The sequence below is a fragment of the Suricata suricatta genome, chromosome X (assembly GCF_006229205.1).
Source record: "Suricata suricatta isolate VVHF042 chromosome X, meerkat_22Aug2017_6uvM2_HiC, whole genome shotgun sequence".
Lineage (NCBI taxonomy): Eukaryota > Metazoa > Chordata > Mammalia > Carnivora > Herpestidae > Suricata > Suricata suricatta.
This window is the reverse complement of record NC_043717.1, coordinates 36,482,304-36,507,537: the sequence shown is the minus strand read 5'-3', so window position 1 is coordinate 36,507,537 and position 25,234 is coordinate 36,482,304. Positions and strand designations below refer to the sequence as shown.

General features: G+C 44.4%; 1 protein-coding gene across 1 annotated transcript in view; it reads left to right on the top strand.

Annotated features, from left to right (window-relative positions):
- The window catches only part of EFHC2 (EF-hand domain containing 2), a 196,502-nt gene that overhangs the window by 153,680 nt on the left and 17,588 nt on the right, over positions 1-25,234 (top strand). The window contains exons 12-13 of the mRNA XM_029930958.1: positions 12,027-12,224; positions 14,178-14,270. Of these exons, the coding sequence (XP_029786818.1) occupies positions 12,027-12,224; positions 14,178-14,270 (291 nt within the window). The remainder of the gene's footprint in view (positions 1-12,026; positions 12,225-14,177; positions 14,271-25,234) is intronic.

The following is a 25,234-nucleotide window of genomic DNA, read 5'->3' as shown; positions in this document are numbered from 1 at the left end:
ATTCTCTCTCTCCCCCTCTCTCTGTCTCTCAAAATAAGTAAGCTTAAAAAATTTGTTTTTATACCAGACAAAATAGCCAACGGTCCTCTGCAAGAGAGAGTGGGGAAAGTAGAGCTGAATTCCTCATGTTCTATCTTAAAAGGAAGATCAAATATTTCATCCTTATCTTTGAGACTTAGGTAGATATAAGTTTAAAATATTTCAGAGCAATTTCGACTTCACCAAGACAGAACAGTAGAATCTAATAATAATTTTACAGTGTGTATGTATATTAAGTCATCATGTCGTACACCTTAATTATATATAATTTTGGCAATTATACCCCCCGTAAAGCTGTGGGGGGAAAATGAATTTGGGGGAGTGGGACCAGAGAGTGGAACAGTGTAGAAATTCATTATATAGCTTCTTGAATTTGTACCATGATGGGTTCATTTTATGAGATTAAACCCTATTATTAAAAAAAATCCAGAGAAATAGAGTACAGTGTTCCTTTTTAGCAAAAAAAAAAAAATGCAGAACTGAAGAGCAAAGCTAATATAACCTTTACTGCAAAAGACAAGTAGCAATAGAAGTTGATAGCAATGAGACATGAAAACCTGAAAACCCGAAACAAGATGACAGGGAAGAAAAGCCCTCGGAGAAGTCTTGACTATCACTGTGAACTCCCTGATCGCCCTTGGAGCCATTATGACACGTTCCACCTGCCCGAGGTCGGTCTATGATCACCTCTCTTACTTCCCCGTTTCATTTCTTGAGGTCTCATGAGCCATATTATGAGGAATCCCTCTTGAGGAATGCGCAGTATATTTCTCCCGAGACCTCTCCTCTACCTCCTCCCCCTGAGTTGTCCAGGAACCCCAGGAGAGTAGCTTTGTCCAAGGTGGGTCAGACCACTGTCAAATGCCACTGCTGTGGCTCCTTGTTGTCACAAGACTGGAGAGGGAGACTGTTCTGCCAGGCTGATGGATGCCACTTAGCAAGGCAAATACTCAAAGGTTCAGTTTTGCTGCTCTTTCAAGTTAGGAGAGAGACGATCACGTCCATAAAGCTGAAAGGAAAGGAACCAACAGGGGCCAAGAAAGTGAGGGCACAGATGACAGACTGTCCAGTGAGCAGTGAAGGATGAAGAAGCAGTTAAGGATGGGTCATGACATAGCTGTATGCCTTTTGCTTGCCCTCCAAGGGATGTTTCAAACTTCTCACGCTTAAGCTCTTAACCTCACCATTTTCCTCCCACTCGACAGCAGAAAACCTCTCCCCCAGGCTAACAGAATGTAGAGGTCCCCTCTCTGGTGATCCAAACCCTTCCCATGCCCTGCGTCCACAACTGGGCACTTCCCTTCCCATGTCAGTGGAACCGGTGTCCCCCACCGCATGCTGTCCAAAGCTAGCCTCCATGATGGCCTTGTCTCCCAGACACTCCGCAGGAGACATGAGGCCCATCCTTGATTCCACCATCTTGCCCCATTCCCTCTGGCCCAGCGGCCCTCACTGGTCTGTCTACCCTCATGTTGCTTTCGGGGTGCTCCGACATCTGTTCATAGCGCTCTCTCTTGCTCAGTGCTCAGGAGACGCCCTTCACCTGCAGAAGAAAACCCCGATGCCCAAACATGGCCCCTCATGTGCCTTTCACGATTGGACCCCACCTGCCCGCTCTCCTAACTTCCACTTCCCTGTGTTCTAGCTATCCTAAGAATCCTTACCATCTGAGTTCGAATCTTGGCTTCACCACTTGAACTAGCTGTGTGCCCCTGGGCACTTTGCTGAAGCTCCTTGGGCCTTAGTTCCTCATCTGTAAAGTGGGAATAACCAAAATTCCTGCTTACAAGGCTGCTGTGGGAGAGAAGAGTTCCTGCTTATGAAGCAGTTGGCGTGGTGAACACCTTTGTGCATAGAAGTGAATATATGCTTTGCCACCTTACCCACTCTGACAGCACAATTGTGAGCCATCTGTACACTAGCACTAAGCACTCGGTGAATGTGAGCTCTGTTCGTAATACTTCGTACAGCCCCTCAGATGTACTGCCCTCTTGTTCTCCTTGAACCTTTAAGGATACGGGTCTTTCTCCCTATTCCTCCGGCCTCCCCTTCCTCCAGCCTACTTCTCTCACTGGCAAGTTGTCTTTCCTCTTCCGGGTCTGCTCCATTACCACCTCTGCTATGAAGCCTTCCTGGATTTCCCCCTCCGTGTGTATGTACATGCCAGACTGGATGAAAGGTACTTTCTCTGAGCCTCTGGACATATATTTATTGCAGCTCCCCCCCTCTTTTTGTTTTTTAACTTTGTTGACCCAGTTTTCCTTCTGGTCTGTGATGAACTCTAGGGTGGGGATCAAATCTAGTCCATTCGTCTCTTACCGTCAATCAGTTGATGTTGTCTGACATGGAATGAATACTCTGTGTTTGTCGAATGACTGAATGAAGCCATATAAGCAAGGACATATGCAGACAGAGCACAATAGAAGAAATACAGTTTCCTAGCAAATGAGATGTCCAAGTTTACTAGTAATCAAATCATTATGGTATCTTCCTGTGGGCTCTCTCTCATTGCTGGTGGTGGCAGGGTAAAAGACAAATAAAAATATACTAACCTGATGCCATTAGAAATTCCTTTTCTTGGGGCACCTGAGTGGCTCAGTTGGTTAAGTGTCCAACTTTTTTTCTTTTTAATAATGATTTATATGTTTTTGAGTTAGAGAGCAAGCAGGGGAGGGGCAGAGAGAGACGGAAACAATTGCAAGCAGGCTCCACGCCGCCAGCACAGACCCCGATGCAGGGCTCAAACCCACAACCTGCGAGATCATGACCTAAGCTGAAACCAAGAGTCAGACGTTCAACCAGCTGAGCCACCCAGGCGCCCCTGAACTCTTAGCTCAGCTCAGGTCTTAATCTCAGGGTCATGAACTCAAGCCAAGGCTCCTTGCTGGGCTGAGGAGCCTACATAAAAAAAAGTCCTTTTCTTTGGGCCACCTGATTGCACTTCTGGGACACTATCCAGAGGAAATTATTTAATGTTATTTAATTATTTTTTTAAACATAAAAAAGAATTATTTTAGATGTTGACACAAATGTGTAAGGAGGGACATAGGTTTCAAAATTATTTTGTGAGTAAGCAAGCAAAAACAAAAAAAAATCACTGTTTCTTTCTTCTTCTGTAGTCAAAGGAAATAATTTTAAATACGGTTTATGCCTGAAGATGTTCATTAGGACATCACTTGTGTAAAATTTTGAGAAAAGCACCCAAAAAACCCAGAAGAATATGTGATAACATGAAATGTATTAGTTAAATGAAAAAATAAAAAAGCAGGCTGTAAAATATGTTTGCAGCTATTAAGAAAAAGAAAAGACAGTTAAATCCCTACGCATAGACTACAAAGACATATACTAAAATATTTAATTACATGGTTATACTTGGGCAGTGGGAATGTGTATGGCTTTTTTTCCCTTGCTTTTATTATTAACCAAATTCTCTATATTTAGAAACGTGTCCCTTTTACAATGGAGTAAAGGCAGTAAGTCTATATTTTAAAGTGTGTGTTGAGGAAGAATTAGGACTGATTATATTTTACTTGATATGTTTTGATATTAGTAAGTCTTGAATTGCTAAATTGATTGTAAACACCTGGAGGGCACAGACCTCTCTCTTGTTTCGCGGATTGTTGGATCTGTAAATACCTGTGGGCTTTTCTGGGGTGTCCGTCCATGAAAGGTCCCCCAATTGTCACAGGGCCCAGCATGGCCTCTAGACCCTCTGGCGGCCGGGGAGAAAGTTAAAAACAAAAAGCCAAACAAGCAAAGTTTGCTTGGAGACAAATAATCCTTGAACACAGGATGGGTGTTATCCAAAAGGAAGGTGCTAGAAAATCAGTAACTTTGCTTGTAAATGAAATGAATAGTCCTTCCTTCCCTGCCCACGTTGCAAGTCAAGTACCATCATCTACACTTTTCATTTGCTGCTACCAAAAAATCTTGACATGATTTTTAAAAATACAAAAAAAAAAAACCCATAAAACACTGTTGTCCTAGCCTCCCTAAATGTTAATTAAATGGAATTGTACCAAATTGTAGAAGAATTATAGAGGAGTGGCTTTAAAGGGTTTCTAAAATTGTACCTCGCTGAGGAATATTGTTAATAATACACAGCAATTGCTCTTAACTACATGAGAATATCTCAGGTTTTCTGTTTGTTTGTTTGGCTACACTTAAACAGCCCCAAAGTAGTCGAATGCATCCAGACATACTGGATTTCAAACTAAATAAATCAAAATTACCATGTACATTCCACTACATGTCAAAACAGGAAAAGCCATAGTATTTGATGTGAAATGAAGATTAGAGCAGCAATGGAGAGAAAACTAGAAGCCTGCTTACATTTGGAATAAGAAAACAGGGTCAGTGATTTTTCAATGCAGATGTTTTTCTCTGGGAGAACACATATCAAAAAATCAGCTTACAACACAGATATATTTGGCAGTAATTATGATACTGTTGAAAAATTCTTTAGCTTCCAAAGGACTTATTTCAGAGTCTAGCGTACTTGCTTGTCATGAAGAACCTGACAGGAATCAGAGGAATTGAAAGCTGAGTGTCAAGTGCCATTGCCAATTAAAAATGACCAAAGGGAGGATAAAGCATATTTCTATGCAATAGAGAATCGAAGGGGGCACCTCATTTGATTTCTGAGAATTAAGCATTTGTGCAGCTTCTCAAATACATCCATTATAACAAGAAAGGCACACCTGGAGTTTATTACTTCATCATTTCAGACTTAATCCTGAATATGAGTAATTAAAACAAGGGTGCCACATTCCTTTTACATTCTGCAGATAAAATTCTGTGATTTTGATCATCAGAAACATTTCGCATTTTTCCAAGATAAACTTGCTTAAGAGAAGTAAGTCCTTCAGTTTAATAATTTCTCTATCATTAAAAAAAATATTTTTTAAGTGGGCTTCATGCCCAGTGTGGGACTTGAACTCAGGATGCTAAAATCAAGACCTGAGCTGAGATCAAGAGTAAGGTACTTAACCGACTAAGCCACCCAGGCACCCCTCTTTCAGTTTAGTACAACTTGAAGAGATCTGTGTTGTGGTATGATGAGAGTACTACAAATTGTTATCATTTATTGTGCATTTATAGTATCAGCACTGTGCTAAATGCTTTTTATACCTTGCTAACTTAACCCTCAGTTTTCACTTATTCAGCCAATGATTTATTATAGAGTGCTTACTGTGTGCCAGGATCTATTTAAAGTGTTGGGGATCCAGCAGTAAACAACACAGACATATAGCCGTCCTTTGTGACACTCACATTCCAGCTGGGGGCTAAAGACGATACACAGAATAAGAAAGCGAGTGATATACCAGGCTGGCGTGTGATGAATACCACTGAGGAAAAGAAAGCAGAGAAGGAGTTAAGGAATGCCAGGCTTATAGAGTTACTTATTTATTTTGAGAGACTGGGAGAGAAAGGAACAGGAAGGGTAGGGGTGGGGCAGAGAGTGGGGGAGAAAGAGAGAAAGACAATCCCAAGCAGGTTCCATGCTGTTAGCACAGAGCCTGACACAGGGCTTGATCTCACAAACCACAAGATCATGATCTGAGCTGAAATCAAGAGGGGGATGCTTAACAGACTGAGCCACCCAGACACCCCAGAGGGGTCACACTTTTAAAAAAAGAAAGGTCAGAGAAGGTGTCACAGAGATGACACCCCCCAAGAAGATGCCGTAGGAGAAGTGAAGGACCAAACTGCATAACTATCTTGGGGAAGAACATTCTAGGGTAGAGGGAGCAGCAGGTGCAGAGACCCAAGAGCTGGTATGTACCTGCCTTGTTTGAGGAAAAGCAAAAGGAGTGCAGTATAGCAGGTGCAGAGGAAAGAAGGGACAAAGCCCAAGAGATAGAAAAGGGGATATCACGTCATGAGGCTTTTGGGTTCTACCTCAGGAGGGATGGCAAGCCCTCGGAGGGTTTTGGACAGAGGCAAGACGGGACCAACCAAGCAAATGGTCTTGTCCCAGCTTCACAGGTAAGGAACAGAGCTTCAGAGAAGTCATTTACCACAGTTCCCATCTGTTAGTGAATTCATGGGGCTGGAATTTTAACCCACGTCTGTGTAATTCAAAAGCTCACACTTTTCCCCCAAAACCACACTGCCTCCCAATTGCAGAAAGACTTGGAACCCAGGCTGGGGTAGATGATATTCTTACTCTGGGGTTGACTTCGTGTTTCCCCTTTTCTCTGGAGTTCTTTGGCTTCTCTGGCAAGACCACCATGCCATACAACTCCATGGGATGCCATTTATACCATAAGTCTATCAATGTACTCCCGGAAGGTGGGTGGTGGCCCAATGACGTAGCCACATGGAATGACCTTGTTCTTCAGTGAGATCGAAAAGCTTCATATATGGTTTTGAACTATGGTTAAGCCGGCAGCAAAATCTTTTTGGTCAGACATTTGTACTGGCCCCACTTGGATGCGTCTTTCCGTGTCTCCTTCCTCTGACGTCTACTCTACCAGCTGTCTCTACCGCTCTCTACTCACTGTCTGGCAAGACTCTGGTTCAACAATATGGCAGGCTGGGGTGTCCGTGATGGGAAGGCAGGGTGTCCTGCTCCGCATGGAGTGTAAGAGGAAGCCTGCGGGAGTGTAGGATGTGAGCAGGTGTGCCTGGCTTCTGATCAGAGAGAGTGTAACATTTTATTTGTTGAATATCAAATTGAAGGAAATGATTAAGGGCGCCACTGATGGTCATTGAAATGGCTGCTGTGTGTAGTTTAGGCTCAACCAGACTTCCTTATAGGCCTTAGGGCCCAAAGCCTGGATTTCTGAGCCCTCGTTTGTGTTGAAACTAATTTTTTTTAGTTGGGATGAAAGTTATCGCTTAAACTTTACTGATTCAATGGGTAAGAAAATACCCTGAGATTCAGCGCTTTAAAATGGACTTTTGATTCACTGTTGCTTGAGTGGGTGACTAATGGAATTATATTATCGTATAAAACTGCTTAGTACTTCATGATTCAGAATGGCACATATTTACTTCAATACCCTAGAGCAGTTTGGCATCATTTTTTTCTTGACTCTTATGACTTTAATTACAAAAATGGAGACAGAATCATGGCAACATCCCTTATAAGATTAACTAAATAATACTATGATGATCCACATAAAATATTAGTGCCAGGAACATAGTACAATGTTGAGTAAAGCCAAAGTTGATTGCCATTTTGAGGGGTTTTTTTAATGTTTATTTTTGAGGAGGAAAGAGAGAGAGCAGGAATGGGAGCAGGCAGTCGGCAGAAAGACAGAGACAGAGTATCTGAAGCAGGCTTCAGGCTCTGAGCTGACAGCAGCCAGCTGGACCTGGAGCTTGAACTCATGAACCATGAGATTATGACCTGAGCTGAAGTTGGACGCTTAACCAATTGAGCCACCTACATGCCCTGCCATTTTGAATTTTTAAGATTAGCAATAGTAGGGGCGCCTGGGTGGCTCAGTTGGTTAAGCATCCAGCTTCGGCTCAGGTCATGATCTCACGGTTCGTGGGTTCAAGCCCTGGCATCGGGGTCTGTGCTGGCAGCTAGCTCAGAGTCTGGAGCCTGCTTCAGATTCTGTGTTTCCCTCTTTTCTCTGAGCCTCCCCTGCTCACACACTCTCTCTGTCTCTCAAAAATAAATAAAACGCATTAAAAAAAAAGATTAGCAGTAGTAATCACAGAACACCAGATGAATACAATGAAAGCTTCTTTTTAAAATGCATTTTTATTTCTCTTAAATGAAGGGGCAGGAAGTATCAAGTTCAGACTTTGCTCTCAAATCATAGTTCAGGTTTACTCTGAAGGTATAAGTGAGGAAGGGCCATGTTTCATGGAAGTTAGACCTCTGTTTTCATGGCTACTGCCAGCAAAAATAGAATATGCAGAACACAGTTTGGTACGTTCTTGATAGGTTAAATATAGAATTTCTAAGTGACCCAGCAGTTTTACTCCTGGGTTTATATCCCAAAAATTGAAAACAGTCATTCAAACAAAAACTGGCACATGAATGTTCACAGCAGTGCTATTCACAATAACACAAAGGTGGAAACAACCCAGTCCATCGATAAGTCAATGGATAAACAAAACATGGTACATTCACACAGTGGAATATTACTCAGTCCTGAAAAGGAATAAAGTACTGATACATGCTGCAACATGGGTGTGAATGTGAAAATATTATATGCTAAGCAGGAAAATCCAGACTCAAAGGACAATAGTCTATGATTCCATTTATACAAAATATCCAGAATTGGCAAATCTACAGAGAGGGAAAACAGATTAGTGATAGTCTGGTGCAGAGAGGTTGGGGAGGAAGGCGGGAAGCAGAGGAACTGCTTCTTCAAGGTGAGGAAAGGCTTTGGAACAGACAGAAGTGGTGGTTGCCCCACGTTATGAATGTGCTAATAGTGCCACCTGGTACATTTTCTGTTCCATGTGCTTTTCCGCAATACAAAAATGGAAGTGCTACTTTTTTTTTTTTTTTACATTTATTTACTTTTGAGAGACAGAGACAGAGCACAAGTTGGTGAGGGGCAGAGAGAGACACACACAGAATCCGAAGCAGGCTCCAGGCTCTGAGCTGTAGGCACAGAGCCGGAGAGCCCGATGCATGGGCTCCAACTCCCAAACCATGAGATCGTGACCTTGAGCTGAAGTCAGAGGCTCACCGACTGAGTCACCCAGGTGCCCCTGGAGGGTGCAACTTTTGAAAAGATCCTTCATTCTTGGTGGAGCCAATTCAAGTTGGACCAGGTGGGGTGAGTCCAAAAGAAAAGGGACACCTGGGTAACGCTGGGCGAAGGGGCAGCAGCCACTTGAGATCGACAGGACAGGTCTTGTACTTTCTGATTGGGATCCCCAGTACTGGGACCTGCCCCACGTGCACACAGTGGGCACACCGGCCACGCCAGCCTCCGCTCCAGGAGGTGGGGGGGGCCACTCTGTGTCCCGCATGACGGGGACAGTGTCAAGTCTGGGGTGGGGCTTGTTTGAAACCCTCGCATAGAGGCACGGGAGGCGGTGGGATACGGAGCCGTTCAAAACCAAGCACGCAGAAATCCGGCAGATACAAATTTTAACTGCAGGGAGGCCAGGACAATTGCAGTTTATCCAGTGAGGAGGAAAATAAACTTTTATGACCTGGTGGTGCTAGAACGAGTTTAGTTCAAGGTGCGTGGAAAGTTTCTGGTTGCCGCAGTGCACGTTCTTCTCTCTCCACCTCGGGACTGCGCCACTTCTCCTTCCCACTGTTTCCGCCCCCAAAAGGAAGAAACTTCCAAGTGGCTTTTTTTATGATGATGAAAGCAATATCTGATTATTATAAAAGTTCAGATAAAGCAGAAATTTATTATATATTTGTATATTATGTATATAATATATATTTATGTACAATGTATATATTAATATATAATGTTTGTATATAACATAAATATATAGCACAATATATATTTATTATAGTATATAGTTTATAGTATAGCTTATTATAGTATAATTTATTATTACATTTATTGTATTTACTATGGTATAATTTATTATGGTATAATTTAATATACCATAATATATAAATGCATATATATAAAGAAATCTCAGTGATCGGGGATAATGTTATAGCTGTTTTAGCCCGTACCCTTCAGTTTTTTAAAGTTCGTATTGAAATTCCAGTTGACCCCAGTGTCATGTTAGGTTCAGGTGGACCCTGTAGTGATTCCACACTTCTTACAACACACAGTGTTCATCAGACCGGGTGTACTCCCTAATCCCCATCACCTGTTTCACCCATGAATCTCTAGGTACTGGAATCTTTACTTTCACTGGGAGCATGCACTTATCAAGATAACAAGGACATCTTTCACACAAGTAAATGGCAGTCCACAATCTACTTTAAAAAAATTATTTTACATTTATTTTTGAGAGAGACACAGAGAAAGCAAGCAGAGTAGGGGCAGAGAGAGAGGGAGAGAGAACCCTAAGCAGGCTCCACACGCTGTCAAGCATGGATGCCAATGCAGGACTCGAATTCCCAAACTGTGAGATCATGACCTGAGCGAAATCAAGAGTTGGACACTTAACCGAAGGAGCCACCCAGGCGCCCCAACAACCTGCCTTTTATGGTTGCATGGCATTCCATTTTATGCCCGCGTCATGACTGAATGTTCCATGACCGGTGTTCTAAATGAGCGGTGGGTTTTCCTCGGAGCAATTCTCCCATGGTCACTTAGCTCTCTGTCAGAGATGGTTGGGGATTCCAGGTTTCTGAAATTATTTTCTCGGACTTATTTATACTGATCAATGATGGCCCTCAAAGCAGAGGTCATGGATGGTAAAGGGAGTCAAGGTCTGTAAACAGACAGTCGGCTAACACCCAAAGCCTTTAGGAAACTTTCCCTGAGCCCCAACTGCATCCTGTCATTCTGTCTTCTGTGTCCCAACAGAAGAGGGACCGAACAGCATGCGAGGGTGTGGGCTTTGGAGCCAGACTACAGCGGTTCTCATTCTGGCTTTCATGACGTTGGACGTATTCAGTGCCTCAGTGTTCTCATCTGTAAAATGGGACTAATAATAGTCACCGTCTTCTAAGCCAGATGAGATGACCCATGCCAGAAGTCCCTGACAGCACAGGACCTGGGACCTAGCTAGTACTCAGTGGATGGCAAGGGTTATCATTATGACTCCGTGCATTCAAGTGGCTCTTCCAGTTTGTGATGTTGAGACCGCATCTCTGTGCTGGGATGGTTCCAGTCGGGTTATAGACTCTGAAGACCTCAGGAGCCAAAGTGACTTGACAGTGCTTTCCACACAGGAAGCCTCCGGCTAATATTACTGATTGATTGTCTGACCCAAACTGACTTGCTTCAATCTGGGAGCCTCTTGGTTGAATTTGGCCTTCATTTCCCATTAGAAACAAAACAAAACAACAACAAAGGCAAAACAAAAAGCCCAGAAGCCCTGAGAAGGAGATGTAGGTGAAATGCAGTTTCTTCAGCTCGGTGCACATCAGAGCTGTGGGTGCTCCTGCACTCTGTCTAAGGGTGTTCTTGACTAGGAGAGGCCAGAGATCTTCAGTGACCTTGATAATGTCAAGAAATGCAGAAGAGAATGAAAAGCCGTTATTCTGAAAGACCAGTCTGTGAGCTGCAGAGCAAATAAAACCTCGTATTCCTTTGCTTATTTGGGGTTCTTGGGAACTGAATTAATCTCAGTAAGTAGATTTTCTAGATGATGGGAGCTTATTCATGTAACCGCTATAACCATTGACCTTTTAACTGTGTTGATGTACTTCTTTCCTATATGTGCTACATGGTTTATAGCTGTGATATAGAAAGTATATCGAAGACAGCCCCGCCAGTGTGTTAGTCTTTGCGTCCTCATCATTAATATGTTGTTGCTGTCATTTTTTTTTTTAGCTCTGCCCCATAATCTCAACACTGCTGTCTTCAAAAGCCTCAGACATCTGTACCTTCATGTTTTACTCTTTTCCTCTCCCTTTTTTCTCACTGGCACAGTGTATCAGTGTGAGTTTTTACTACAGAGATGTTTATAATTGCTTTCTCCAACTCGAAAAGACCTTTCTAGTGTACTGATTTATAAATTTTACACCAGGGAAACCAAAATCCCAAGTCTGTTACTATTTTGTGTAAAGTAAGGTTAATAGGCATTGAGTAAAATCGTGTATTTAGTGACAGGTGGGTTTTGTTTTGTTTTGTTTTTAACCAAGGACTTCGAGACATTTACTTTCTGGTTGCAGGCAATTATCTGGTAGAAGTTTGACTCTGCGCAAAATGCCGTTTGATTTAGAGACTGTAGTGCTTATAGCTTTCTATCCCGGCACTGGGATGAAATTAGAAATTAGAAATTAAATTAAAGAAAAATAATCACCTGTCCTCTGTGCCATTGATAAAAATTTTATAAAATGGAGCTTGGATATTTTTTAGAGAAAGCAAATTATTATTCTTTGCTATCATTTCATGAACGTTTACTCATTTTCTTTACAGAGACATCGTAATGACTCTAACCGCTGGGAGACTCACAGATCATGAAGTTCTAACCCTTGTACATCACTACGGAGTGCCCAAGGACACAATTTCTGATACAAACATCCTAATTGCACAGGCCCACAAAGAACTCAAGAAAAATTCTTTTGACAATTTTGAAAGACTCCTTGCTATTTGTATATATGAAGATCGAGAAAAGTAAGTCTTTATTTTATCGATTTTAGTAAGTTTCTGTAGACCTGGCTAATGAAGGGATTTACATTTTATCCCAAAGGACAAAAAGAACTTTGAGGTGTCCCATTATCCTTCACTATATAGCAAAGGTCCCATCAATCATTTTTGGTAAGTATCTGATACACATATTTCATAGTGAGGGTGAGCTCTGTTTGTTGATGGAATAAGGAAGGCCCGTGTATCTTCAAAAAAATAGGATGGACCTTTGCATTTTCTTTTCATTGGTTTCTAGAAGCTTTCAACCAAAACATAGTAAATCCCAATGTTATAAGGTTTCATTCGGAGATGTCTTTTTCTTAACATTATTTTAGTGGTAATTGGGACTTACAAATGACTTCTATAATACAGAGAACAGGGAATTTACAAGTTAAACTTTCTACAAAGTTGCTTTGAAATCATTTCTTCTTGAAAAGAATGAAGCTCAGGGGTGTGTGGGTGGCTCAGTCAGTTAAGATCTAACTTTGGCTCAGGTTATGATCTCGCAGTTCGTGAGTTCAAGCCCTGCATCGGGCTCTGGGCTGACAGCTCAGAACCTGGAGCCTGCTTCAGATTCTGTGTATCCCTCTCTCTCTCTGCCCCTCCCCTGCTCATGCTCTGTCTCTCTGCTTCTCAAAAAAAAATAAGTGTTAAAAAATTTTTTAAAAAGAATGAAGCTAAGCATAATCTATTTCTAGTACATTTGCCATGTTTATATTGAGCTTTATTGAGTCATTTTTATAAACCGGACTCCCGTAGCAATGTGTTTTAGTGTTCATCTTACCCATAGACCTGATATCGTGGAGGAGGGGGGAGTAAATACTCACCTGGAATTAGAAAATCTTAGTTTTAACTCTAGCCTCTAATTTTGTTAGTACCTAAAAGTGACATTTCTTTGTCCCCATGACCCCTTCTGTCATCCCCAGACCTGAAGTTTACACCCAGGTGGCCTGCCGTGTATCCTAAATATCTTTAAAGGTCCAATAGTTTATCTTAATGATGAGCATGATTATTTTTTCCTAATCCATAATAATACATCCTCGTCGAGGTTTGGTAAAGATGATACTTTTCCTTGAATCGTTACACTTTCCTGAGCCTTTGGGAGGATGTGTGGCCTGAGCTTTGGCTTGACCCTGGCCCCGCCTTCCACTCTGGTGGTACCCTCCCCCTGGGGTGAGAAGTGTGACCATCCTTCACCACAGGAGTACCTCCTGGGAATGATGGGACAGCTCTGAGGCTCTTTCAGATCCGACAAACTTCCATTTCAGACAGAAACATTCTCTCCTCATTTTATAACCTCACTGAATAAAGCCACTCGTTTTCCTTCCTATTGGTTCTCATTTTGCTTGGTGCCTAGAAGAATATTGGCCGAGCATTTCTGTGCCCCCCCCCCCCCCCCGCCCCCCAGCAGGCTGAGGAAAATGACTCTTGGGCTGCTCTGGAGAAACCATCTGACAAAATTGAGGTGAATGTTAAGGCCCCAGCTGGGGCTTCTGGATTACGAGGTTTGGGTCCAAGAAAAGACTAGAAACACACCTTCAAGTCACTGAATACTTGTGTTGGAGGCTCTAGATGCCTGTAGAATTAAGAGATGTTTTCAAATATCAGAACCACTTTTGACCCGTGGTCAAGAATGCAGATCAATTACTTAGGGCAACACCCGTGGCTACAGCCCAATACACTGTACTGTCACCAACCGGAAATCTGAATTGTGACCGAAAGGCCTTTTCAAGGACAGAATCCGATGCCTTCTGAAATGGAAACCGTTGGTGAAATGCAGTAAGAGTGTTTTTCCTTACGGCGAATTCCACTACCAATGTTGCTATCCTTTCCTTGTACAGATCTTTGGGGAGGCGTCTGTGTTTTCCTTCCTGTAGCATGGAATTGTTACTTAAGAGACACAAAATCTGTAAATACCTGTCTGCTCTTGTTTTAATGCAGGAAAAAAGTATTACCCACCAAAGACATCAGAAGGCTGTGCAAATCCTTCCGGTTACCTGTGACTGATGATCTCCTGAGACGCATCCTGTCCAGGTAAGTGAGCGCCCTCCCTCCACAGGCTCTGTCCTGTGTAGTTTTGTTTGGGGGACTGCCCCCGGTTTAACCTTTCATTATCCTTGATTTCCCCTTGACTGTCCTGATCAAATTATTGATGACACATTCCCATTTAAGTGTTACAGAAGGAAAAGTTGGTCATGATTGTGAACGTTAGCCTGTTCTGAATTGCTGTTCTGTGTTTTTAACATTAAGATACACACACACATACAAACAGGTCCCTGGGACAAAATGCAAATGTCCTACCTCATTGGTTATGAAGGTATTAGATCTAAAAATTCAGGGCAGATTTTTCAAAGCAGTAGTTCTTACTGGCTAAAGACACGTGGTAAGAGGGCCCAGTGTTACTACCATAGGGCTCTGCCGTACTAGAGCCCCAGATCTAAATGGTGGTGATTATAATGTTGCAAAAGGAAAGCACAGTGGACTGCTTTCTGAGATACCTCACTCTCCTGCTGAACATCGACTTTCAACTTGCTGGCACCCACCCTCCTGGCTACACAGACTCTGGCATTATCCCAGCCCCTCTGCCAACTTGCTCATATTGGGAATCCTGACATTTTTGGACTGTGTTCTAGCCATCGTTGTCCTTGCTCTGAAGGCATTACTTCATTTGCTTTGTGAGAACCACTTGGTGAGTCAGAACTGTTATTCTCCTACCTTACGTGAGGATGCTGAGGTTTAGGGAGATGAGGTGTTTTGCCCAACGTCCCGTAATCTGGAAGAAGAGCTTTACCGTTCTACCCCCTGCCAACTCCTGGCAGCCGCTCTTTCCTCTCCATTCCTACCGTCTTCACTCTTGTTCTCACCCACATTTCTTCCTGGCTATTTCAGGGCCTCTACATTGGTCTTTCTTCCACCAATCTCTAAATGTTTAAATCCATCTTCACATACAGCAGCTTACCTTCTAAGAACAAAAACATTACAGCACTGCTTTTCTGCTCACAACCTCTCTGTAACATCTCTTTCCTCTTTGAGGGAAGACCCAAATCACTAGCTTCAAACAACTCCTCCCCCTTCTGCACTGGGAGGCTTAGGGCTGTCACTTGGAGTATTGTTTTCAGGCAGGGGCTGGAGTGGGGAGTCCTCATCTGAGACTAAAGGAACAGATCAAACTAAATCACATGTGGAAGAACTAGGGTCTGAAGCATCAGAAGGTGTCCATGTGTGTGAGCTTGATCTGGGGTTATTTTCTGGAATAGCAGCCCCAATGTGCTAGCACCAGTGTGAGGGAGGAGTAGGTCATCCTGATGGAAAGGACTGAGATGAAATAGACAAGCCCAGGAGTCTGCTTTCTTCAGTCATCAGACTCCCAAAGCCACATGGGCTGGTTAGCATTTCACATGTCTGCTTCCTGCTTCCCACTGTGATTTTGTTTGCCTTTTCTCCTGCTATTTCTTCAGTAGAAAATAGCTTCTAGTTTTCTTTACTTGCTGAAATCTTGCTCTTTCTCTAAAACTCACTTCAGGTAGCACCCCATTGATGTAGCCATCTTAGAGTCACTTGGCTGGCTGTGATTCTCTCTTCCAGAAGGTTCTCACAACACCATGTTTCTCTTTTTGTCTCTTACCTTGTAATGAAGATTTGTGACTTGATGTTCGATCCATTCAGATAGAGACCTATTTCGGCCTGTTGGATTTACTGCCTATGAACAAGCAGCAGGTTTGTCAGATCTTAATAGTTTCAGCCTGCCTTGTGTCTTGCAGTCTTTGAATCTACTTGGTAGTAGTGTGATCTTGTGCAAGATTTTTGACCTACCTGAACCTCAGATTCCTTACCTCTAAAGTGAGACAATACTGGGGCACCTGGGTGGCTCAGTTGGTTAAGCATCTGACTCTTCATATGCGCTCAGGTCATGATCCCAGGGCTGTGGGATCAAGCCCCCGTTTAGCTCCGCACTCAATGTGCAGCCTGCTTGGGATTCTCTCTCTCTCCCTCTGCCCTTCTCCCCTGCTCGTGTGCTCACTCACGCTCTCGAAACTAAAAAAGTAAAAATAAAAACAAAATGAGGTAATACCTACTTCCTGGCAGTTCTGACGGTGACTTGAGATAACATACACAAAATACCCAGCACAGCACCTGGTACTAAGTATTGATTGGGGACGAGAAGGAAAGTTGAAGTCAGGGACCATAGACCACACAGTCTGCCTTAGAAGTGAACTAGAAGAAACTTGCGTCCTTCTACACAGAGGAAGCCTTATTTTCAAACAGTTGGATCTGAAGACGTTTCGCACATTAAGCTGTCTTCCCGTCAGGAAGCTGCAGATATTTATTAGATTATCTCTTATGGCCCCGGGGATGAGCTGTCCTGAAAAGTCCAGTGATGTGGGAGCCTGGCCTCTGGAGGACCTAGATGTTTCTTCCCTAACACTGAGGCCACCAAGTCATCATCCTCTCCTTTTCTCAGCAGCCTGTTTTGTCTCTGCCTTTATGATCTGACATTAAAGGCAGAAAGACTGTCCCACCACTTCCTTCGAAGATGTCCCGGGCTCAGTGCACATCTGCCTCCGAGCCCAGCTCGGCTTTGTGAAGGTCATGGCTCTGAGTTGCTAAGCAGGCTGTGTTCAGCCCAACTCTGCCTCTAATTCTAATTTGACCCTTCTCTTCACTCGGGGGAAACTTCAGACTGGTCAGATTAGAAAATGTCTCATTCCCAGTCCCCTCTCCCTCCAATATGCCCTGCCACGATCTGGGTCGCATGCTTGGTGTTTTGCATCATCTCCGCAGATTCCTTTCATAGACGGCCCTAATTCCTAACGGACCCATCAGCCTGCAGCTTACATTTCTATTCTGCATTCTTATTGTTCCCCACAGACTGCACAGGGCTTTCCAGAGCCTTGACCAGACTCTCGCTCTGCACAGCCCTCCTGTGGCATGCTTTGCCAGAGCCCCTCTGACGTCTGCCACCTCCTGTGGGAGGCGGGCCTGGGGTTTGTGGTTTTGGATCAGTGCATGCTCTGCCCAAGGGCAGTTTTACCTGCGGCAGGAAACAATATGGCTGCCGATTTGGTGGATGTCTGTCACCCCAGTGATTGTTACTCCTGTATCCTGCTGCTCTTCTGGGGTTTTGTTTTTTCTTGTGATTCAGTTAGGGCTTTTCTTTACTTAGCATGGCTCAAGCTGGGATCAGGACTTCAAAATCTTCTCACATCCAGTCACCTGAGGCCCCACCAGCCTGTGCTATGGTAGCTGGCAGGAAGTCACCTAGCTTGGCAAAGGAGTTCGTGTCACTAATGCTTAGAACATCAGGCTTACGTATTCTGTGAGTAGTAGTAGTCATGGGTAATACACTAATCATGGGACTGACACTTTGTAATGACACAGTGCCAAGGGCCCTAGACTATTTCGTAAATCCCTGAGCATATCAAAAGGCACGTGATCGTTGATGGTAGGCATAAGTCCTCATTTTGTAAGTGCAGACACTGAGACATGAAAAGGCTCTCTGGCTGAGAAAGCATGCTGCAGACCGAGTTGAGTCTCCATTGGAATTGGAGCAACGACTCCCTAAATTACTCTAAACCTTTGTTTCTGTCTGAGTTCCAAGGGATAGGGGCTATGTATCCTAAATCTTTGCAGCCCCAGAGACTTGTCCTGTGCTAGCACACTGGTGGGAGGGAGAAAAACACGGGCTTGACATCCTCCAGACCCTCCAGACCCGCCTCTGAGCTCTGCCAATTCTATTGCCTTCCCCCTACCCATTGTGATCCTTATAAATGGACTCGACCTCTCTGAGCCCTCATTAGGATGTTCGATGTTTCCTCCATTATTTATAAGCAAGAAATTCTGGTTCTCGAACCATTCGCAAGTAGAGAGTGTTCTGACGTCATTCCATTCTGGGCTCTGTGTGGGATTGGGAAGTGAAAGAGGTAGCCTCCTTCCCTAATTGTGGCCTTAGGAATCGACGTTTGGAATAACTGGAAATTCAAGTGCAACTGTTTCCCCAGCAGCTCTGCCCCAAGCTGGCCTTTTACAGCTGGCTTCAGGCTCACAGAGTCCTTAGAACTGGCCTCCCCAGAGAGCTGGTACCTCATCCAGAAATATCAGTGAAAATGGAAAAAGTTAACAGGGCTTGAAAGTCATCTTGTAATACTCTCCCCATGTGGAAACCATGTGGACCCAAGGAGCGGCGCCTGTGTGTCCATACTTGGTTGCCGTGAGCTGCCTCCCCAGGAGGATGGGTGCTGGAATGAGAATTGGAACGTAGACACCTGGCCATCTAGAGAAAACCAGAACCAGTCATTGACAATGCGGGCCATGCCGCCACGCCGACTGTGAGTTATTAACGAGCCACTGGTGCAGTGGCCCAGAACTCTGCTTTTTTCTCAAGTGTCGTCCAGTCATTGAGAATCTCGGAAGGTGTTCAAGGGGCACCTGGGTGGCTCAGCTGGTTAAGCGCCTGACTCTCGGTATCAGCTCCGGTCATGACCTCATGGTTCGTGAGATCGAGCCCCGCATGGGGCTCCTCACTGACAGCACTGAGCCTGCTTGGGATTCTCTCCCCCTCCCTCCCTCCCTTTCTGCCCCTCCCCCTGCCAGATAAATACATAAAATAAACTTAAAAAAATCTCAGAAAGCACTCAAGTGCGCACCCCAGGGTTTGCTGGGTAGTGAGCCAAATCCAAACACAACCGACTGGATCAAAAATGTGTCCTCACTGCCCTCTCCCTCCCTTGCAGCCCTGGTCACGCAGCCCAGCCCCTTCACCTCTGTTGCAAGACAGCCTTTACAGTAGAGGGGGAAGCCACGTTACTCTTCAGCAAAACAGCTGCCTCTGTGCCTTTTACCTCCACAGATGGTGGAAATAAAGCAGATCAGCGTTATTTCCTGTGGCAGGGAGCTGGAGGGCTTCTGTGGTTTGCAAGCCATTCATCATTTTTGGGAGGGGGAGCAAAAGCACCCATCAAATGACACAGGTCTAAGAACTCCCACCTAGCTAGCCATCAAGAAGCATGCCTGGGGGTCGTGATTGTCTCAGGAGGAATCAGAGAAATGGCCTTGTCTCCCTCTTCCTCCGCAAACATGTCCCCGAGTTTGTGTAGGGAAGGAAATGGTGGCTTGCCCAGCTATCAAAGGGAAAGAAGAATTTACGGAGGCATTAGGAAAACACTCTAGCACGATGAGCCGGGACTTTAAAGTAAGGAGGCTGCCTTTTTAACAAGCGGAGAAACACTTAAAAGCCAGAATTAGCGCTGCCCTTTAGGGCAGTGTGCCCTGCAAGACTGTGCGCGAATTCTAACAATGCTGCCACAGAAAGTCCTTCTTTGGGATGGCCTTCACGGCCTTTCCAAGAACATTTCCTCCAGAGGGGCGAATCTCCGTCCGTCCGTTGACCATGCATTGGAGTCTTGGCAAGAGCCAAATGTCGTTTGGAGAGGAGACACGGAGGGGATTCAGGTAGACAAGTCGGGAGGCTAACATTTTTGATCAGGGGCACAGCATGTCCCTGAAGTCAGGAGATACATTTTCTATACGATTCACAGGGCTCTCTGAAGTATTTTGAGGGGATGGATAGGATTTGGCAAAGGATGACCTGTAGCCATGAGACGTGGAGGGCGCCATTTGTGGGTGCGCCATTACCATATGCAGGGGGTAAATGCAGGCAATGACTGCTTGTTCCCAGTACCCTAAGAGTCAAGCCTTTCTGAACTGCTTCCCCTTGGCCCCTCTGCCTCCAATATGGACTATTTGTAGAATTGGAGCTCTCCTTTATATCCTCCTCCCCTCCGCCCCCCCCCACTCTCACCCCATCGGTGTCCTGGGGGGGGGGGGCGGGGGGAGGAGCTGTGTACAGAATTGTGGAGCAGAGAGGAGGACTGGACACTGATTTCTCCCCAATGCGCGCCCAGCTAGTGGCAAGCCTTCCTTTCCAAGTCTGACTCGTATGAACGTACCACCTTGAAAAGCACATTTCAGAGTCTCTTGCTTGCCTTCCATGCTTTGTAAATTTGTGTTCATCTCGAACTGGTACATCCTTGTGGTAAAAGAAAAGTCTCAATTCTGAAAAGCTTACTCCAACAACCGCAGCTTTCGGCCACATCCTTCCCCACCTCTCGGACCCATCCACAAGAAGCAGCCTCTTTCGGTCCTTCTAGCCATTTCTATAGATGTTTGTTTATTTAAAAATTTTGTTAGTTAACATACTGTGTGATAATTGGTTTCCAAAGTAGAAGTCAGCAATTCATCACGTACGTACAACACCTGGTGCTCATCACAGCGAGGGACCTCCTCGATACCCATCACCCATCTGGCCCGTCGCCCACCCACCTCCCTCCATCAACCCTCCATTTGTTCTCTACCGTTGAATCTCTTGGGGTTTGTTTCCCTTTCTTCTCTCCCCTCTTACCGTATGTTTATCTGTTTTGTTCTTAAATTCCACATAGGAATGAAATCATGTGGTATTTGTCTTTCTGTGATCAACTTACTTCACTTAGCATAATCCTCCCTAGCTCCATCCACCCCATTGCAAATGACAAGATTTCATTCTTTTTGATGGCTGGGTAGTATTCCATCAACCTTTCAGTAACATACACATACTCCTAGCTCTCTATTTCTCATTTTTGATGCTACTGCTAACTACCTGTTGCGATGCTTGAGAATCTAACATAGTATTGATTCCCATTATTGGTCTTTCTGGATGCTCTTAGGATCTCCTCTTCGGGGCCATGTGCGTGTGTGTGTGTGTGTGTGTGTGTGTGTGTGTGTGTGTGGTGTGTGTGTGTGGCTGTATATAGATTCACTGTGCTTAACACTTTATAGGCCCTTCTTGTCTGGAGACTGTCCTTGGGTTCTGGGAAACTTTCCATTAATTTTTAGTAATTTCCTCCCTTCCATTTTAATTTTTCTCTTGTGAGAACTCCTGTCATTAAGATTTTGGATCTCCTGGGTTTGGATCTCTCCTTCTCCAGATTTTCTCTTTGTTATTATGATAGGCTTACTAAGGGGTTTCCTCGACGTGATATCTTCCAGTGTGTCTGTTTACTTCTAGCAGATTTTTTATTCCAGCAGCACATTTAATCATTTTTGTAGTTTTCTTTTCTTTTTTCATGGGCATACTGTATCCTCCCTTCTCACCTCTTGCCCTCCACAACCTGAGTGGTCTTTGTTTTTCTGATCCCTTTTTTTTTTTCTTTCCTGTTGCTGTTTTGGTTTCTGTCCTTAAAGCTGGAAGCTTTTTTTTCTATTTTTTTTTAAGTTATTCACTTCAAGAGGGAGACAAAGAGAGCAAGCAGGGGAGGAATGGGGTCAAGGAGAGAATCCCAAGCAGGCTCTGCACTGTCAGCACAGAACCCAACGCAGGGCTCCAACTTATGAAACTCGAGAACATGTCCTGAGCCGAAATCAAGAGCTGGATGCTTAACCAACTGAGCCACCCAGGCGCCCCAATGCTAGAAGTTTTTTGAGGGAGGATCTTGTTGATTGGTGGGTTTCCCCGCACAAATCCATCTCCTACCCCTCATTTTCATGAGATGATCCTAGATCTTTCTGAGACCATTCAGTCAGGAGAGCAGTCCAGTCATCTCCTGCTCGAATAGGAGGGAGGGTGGACTGGGAGAAAGGAGGGTCACTGATGGATGGCTGTAGGTAATCTAGAAATGGGAAAGGGGAAGGAAGGGGGCCGAGTTACACACTCAAGTTCTGTGTGCAGTGCTCTCCTCTGCCCTCGATTACGCTTCAGCTCCCCCAGACTGAAGCTTCTTAAGTTGAATTGCTCTGGAAGACGATGGTAGAGAAAAAGATACTTGGGGTTTGAGCTGCCCTGGTTTTGTTCAGGCTTTGAAACAGCCCTTGTTTTCAGTCCCACACCATGTTCCCGCCTCTGTTGGCATCTGGAGTGTGCATTTGCTGAGTACCTCAGGAGTCCTGTGGGCCACACTGGCCAATCTCCAAGGGCCCCCTGCCTCCAGACATGCAGCGTTCAGCTTCCCTTCCTCCGCGCTCTGCCAACTTGGTTACCAGCCCTTGGTCCACTTTCCGTCTTGCAAAGGATATCAAAGACTCTTGCCCGCTGTTGTCTTTTTTCCAGCTGTCATGAACATTGTGGGTTATTACCTATTCCTTTATTGTCGTGTCGGTGACCTTTTGGTGAGAAAGGGAGATACGTATTTGTGACCAGTTCATCACGATTAACTGCAACGCTGTCCACTTCCAACAGCAAAGAATTCTTCCAAGAAGCATTGGCTCATTTTATCCCTTCTAATTGAAAGATGTTTTGTTCTTTTCTCCCTTGCTCCTCTTGCTGGGAGTTCTGTATCCATTGAGATCCTCTAAGACAGAACTGAAAAGGAAAAACTTGGGTGTATTATACCGCATTAGCTCAACTCTTTGAAGCGTGGCTCTGAGTCTTTGAAAAGATTAGATCTCGCAAGCGTTTTTCCTCAGAAAAATTTCAGACATCATTTCTAAGCTGTGTACTCTTCCGTTTCCAGCTTATGAGCCTTCCTGAATATCATTTGATTCACGAATATCCTTTCCCAATACCCTTTGAAATGAGTAAGTGGTTAGATGTGTCGAGTCTGACATATCATGAGTTGGGCAGGGAAGAAGGCTGGGCGCCTATGGGTAGCAGGTAGGGATGAATAAATAAAAGACTTCTTGGTACCAAAATATGATAATAGGAATTCTGGTGGCAATTCCAGAAATCTTTCTGGAAGTTTCAACTGCCATCATCCAGGGCAAATGCAGATTCAGGTAGGGGAACTGAGGGAAGAGGAATTTCAGGAAGGGCCTTTCTGAAGAAGCAACATTTGAATTGAGACAAAGGGACCAGAGGGGCAAATGCCTTGCATTTCCAGAAAAAAAAAAAGCACCTTGGCATGCGCAGAGAACAGGAAGAAAGCTAGTGCACCTGGAATGTTTTGGACAGAGATAGAGTTTTCAGGTGACATCAGAGAGGTCAGCAATGGCTGGATGACATAGGGGTTGTAATCCCTGATACGGAGTTCAGCTCATGTTCTAAGTGGATTGGGAAGCCACCAGAGAGTTCTGAGGAAGAAAGTTATTGACCTGGTCCATGTTTTAAAAAGCTCATCCTGACAGAGGATATGTCCCCAGCATGGTCAGAGTAGAAGCAGCAAGACCAAGCTACGAAGCTCTATTTATAACCCAGATAAGAGTTGATGGTAGCTTAGAATTAGTGAATGGGAGAGGAGATGAAAGAAAGCTTTTGTGATCTGCTAGGTGGTAGAACCGCAGGACTGGTTAGCGGATTGTATGTGGAGGGTGAAGTCTGATGTGATCCTAGATTTGTTTGGTAATCTTTGGACTGGTTCCCAAATTCCTAGGAGACCCCACTTCCAAATCCTATAGGACTGAATGAGTGTCTCCTATAATGGGTGTAGTGGGAATTTACCGACAATTCCATTCTGTACTATAGAAACAGAGAACGTACCTCATTGGTGATCTCCTGCAATTGCTCAATCTGGTGGCTTTGAAAAATTTTTGTTTCATGTTTATTTTTTTTTGAGAGAGAGCTCGCGCGCGTGCATATGCACAAGTTGGGGAGGGACAGAGAGAGAGGGAGACACAGAATCCGGAAGACAGGTTTCAGGCTCTGAGCTGTCAGCCCAGAGCCCGACGCAGGGCTCAAACTCACGAACCATGAGATCATGACCTAAGCCAAAGTTGAACACTTAAACAGCTGAGCCCCCAGGCTCCCCCCCACCCCCATCTCGTGGCCTTGAATACCATCTATATGCTAATGCTGCCACATTCTTACCTTCAACTTGAACCTCTCCCCTGAATTTCAAGCTCCTAGACCCAACTGCTCACTTTCCATCAAAATATAACATATGCAAGCAAAACTCCTGGTTGTTTTCTCCTAACCTGTGGCCCCGGTAATCCTTCCAGTGTCAGTTAGGACAGCTGTATTTTTCCAGTTGGTCAAGCAAAACCCTTGGGGTTATCCTGAGTCCATTCATTCTCTCTGTCTCTATGTCTTTCCCTGTCACTATATGCAATCCTTCAGGAACCCTACACTCAAAAGTATTAAGAATTGACCACTCCTCGCTGTTCACCACCACGCCACCCTTGATGCCCCTCTGGGTGACTGCAGAATACCTCTAACTGCCCTCACCACTTTGGCCTCTGCATTCTCATATCTCGGTGGATAAGTCAGAGTGATCTTTAGAAAATATAACTTAGGCCCCATAACAGCTCTGTGTACAGGATGCTCCAGTGGGCCTTAGTTCTCTTCAGTAGTTAAGTTAAAGGTTCTAGATGACCTCATAGTCTCTGACCTCAGCTCCTACTCGGAGTATTAGGGAATACGTTTGCTCAAGGCTCCACGCTAAAGGACAGTTTCTCACAAAACATCTTTAATTGATTGAGCTTTAGTTCCTCTCCCAAAACACACACAAATAAAAGACATAATGGTCCAGCATTTTGGCTACAAATATTTCCATAAACAGCATGTCCTTTCAAGGAGTTCAAAAGACGAGCGAGCCAAAATCCAGACGATAAACAGTGGTGGGGGGTAGCATATTGGAGTTCCATCCCTGAATCCTGAGCCAAAGAAAATGTACACAAAAGAATAACCGAATTCCCTTTCCCCTCTTCTGAGTGCTGCTTATTCTACTCTGTTTAGATTGATGAGTCTGTGTGACTTCATCTTGTAACATTGAACTTGATGCCGCTAATCTTTATTAGCTTGTAAATACAAACTATTATTTTTTTTAATCCTGAGAGGGAAAAAAAAAGTCCTTTGACTGGTCATGAGTATGCTATTTTCCTACGTTTATCATCACCAGGATTTCTTATAATTATCCCCCATTCATCCTTACAACAGTGTCTCGTGCATCTCACTTGCTGGTGGGAGGGGTGTGTTGAGTTGGGGGTCCTGAAGGTGCTTGAAACAATACCTTTGTCTTTTCCTTCAAAAAATGGTGGCACCTGGCCAGTATATGTTTCTCAGCCTTAAGAATGGGCAGAATGTGGGGCGCCTGGGT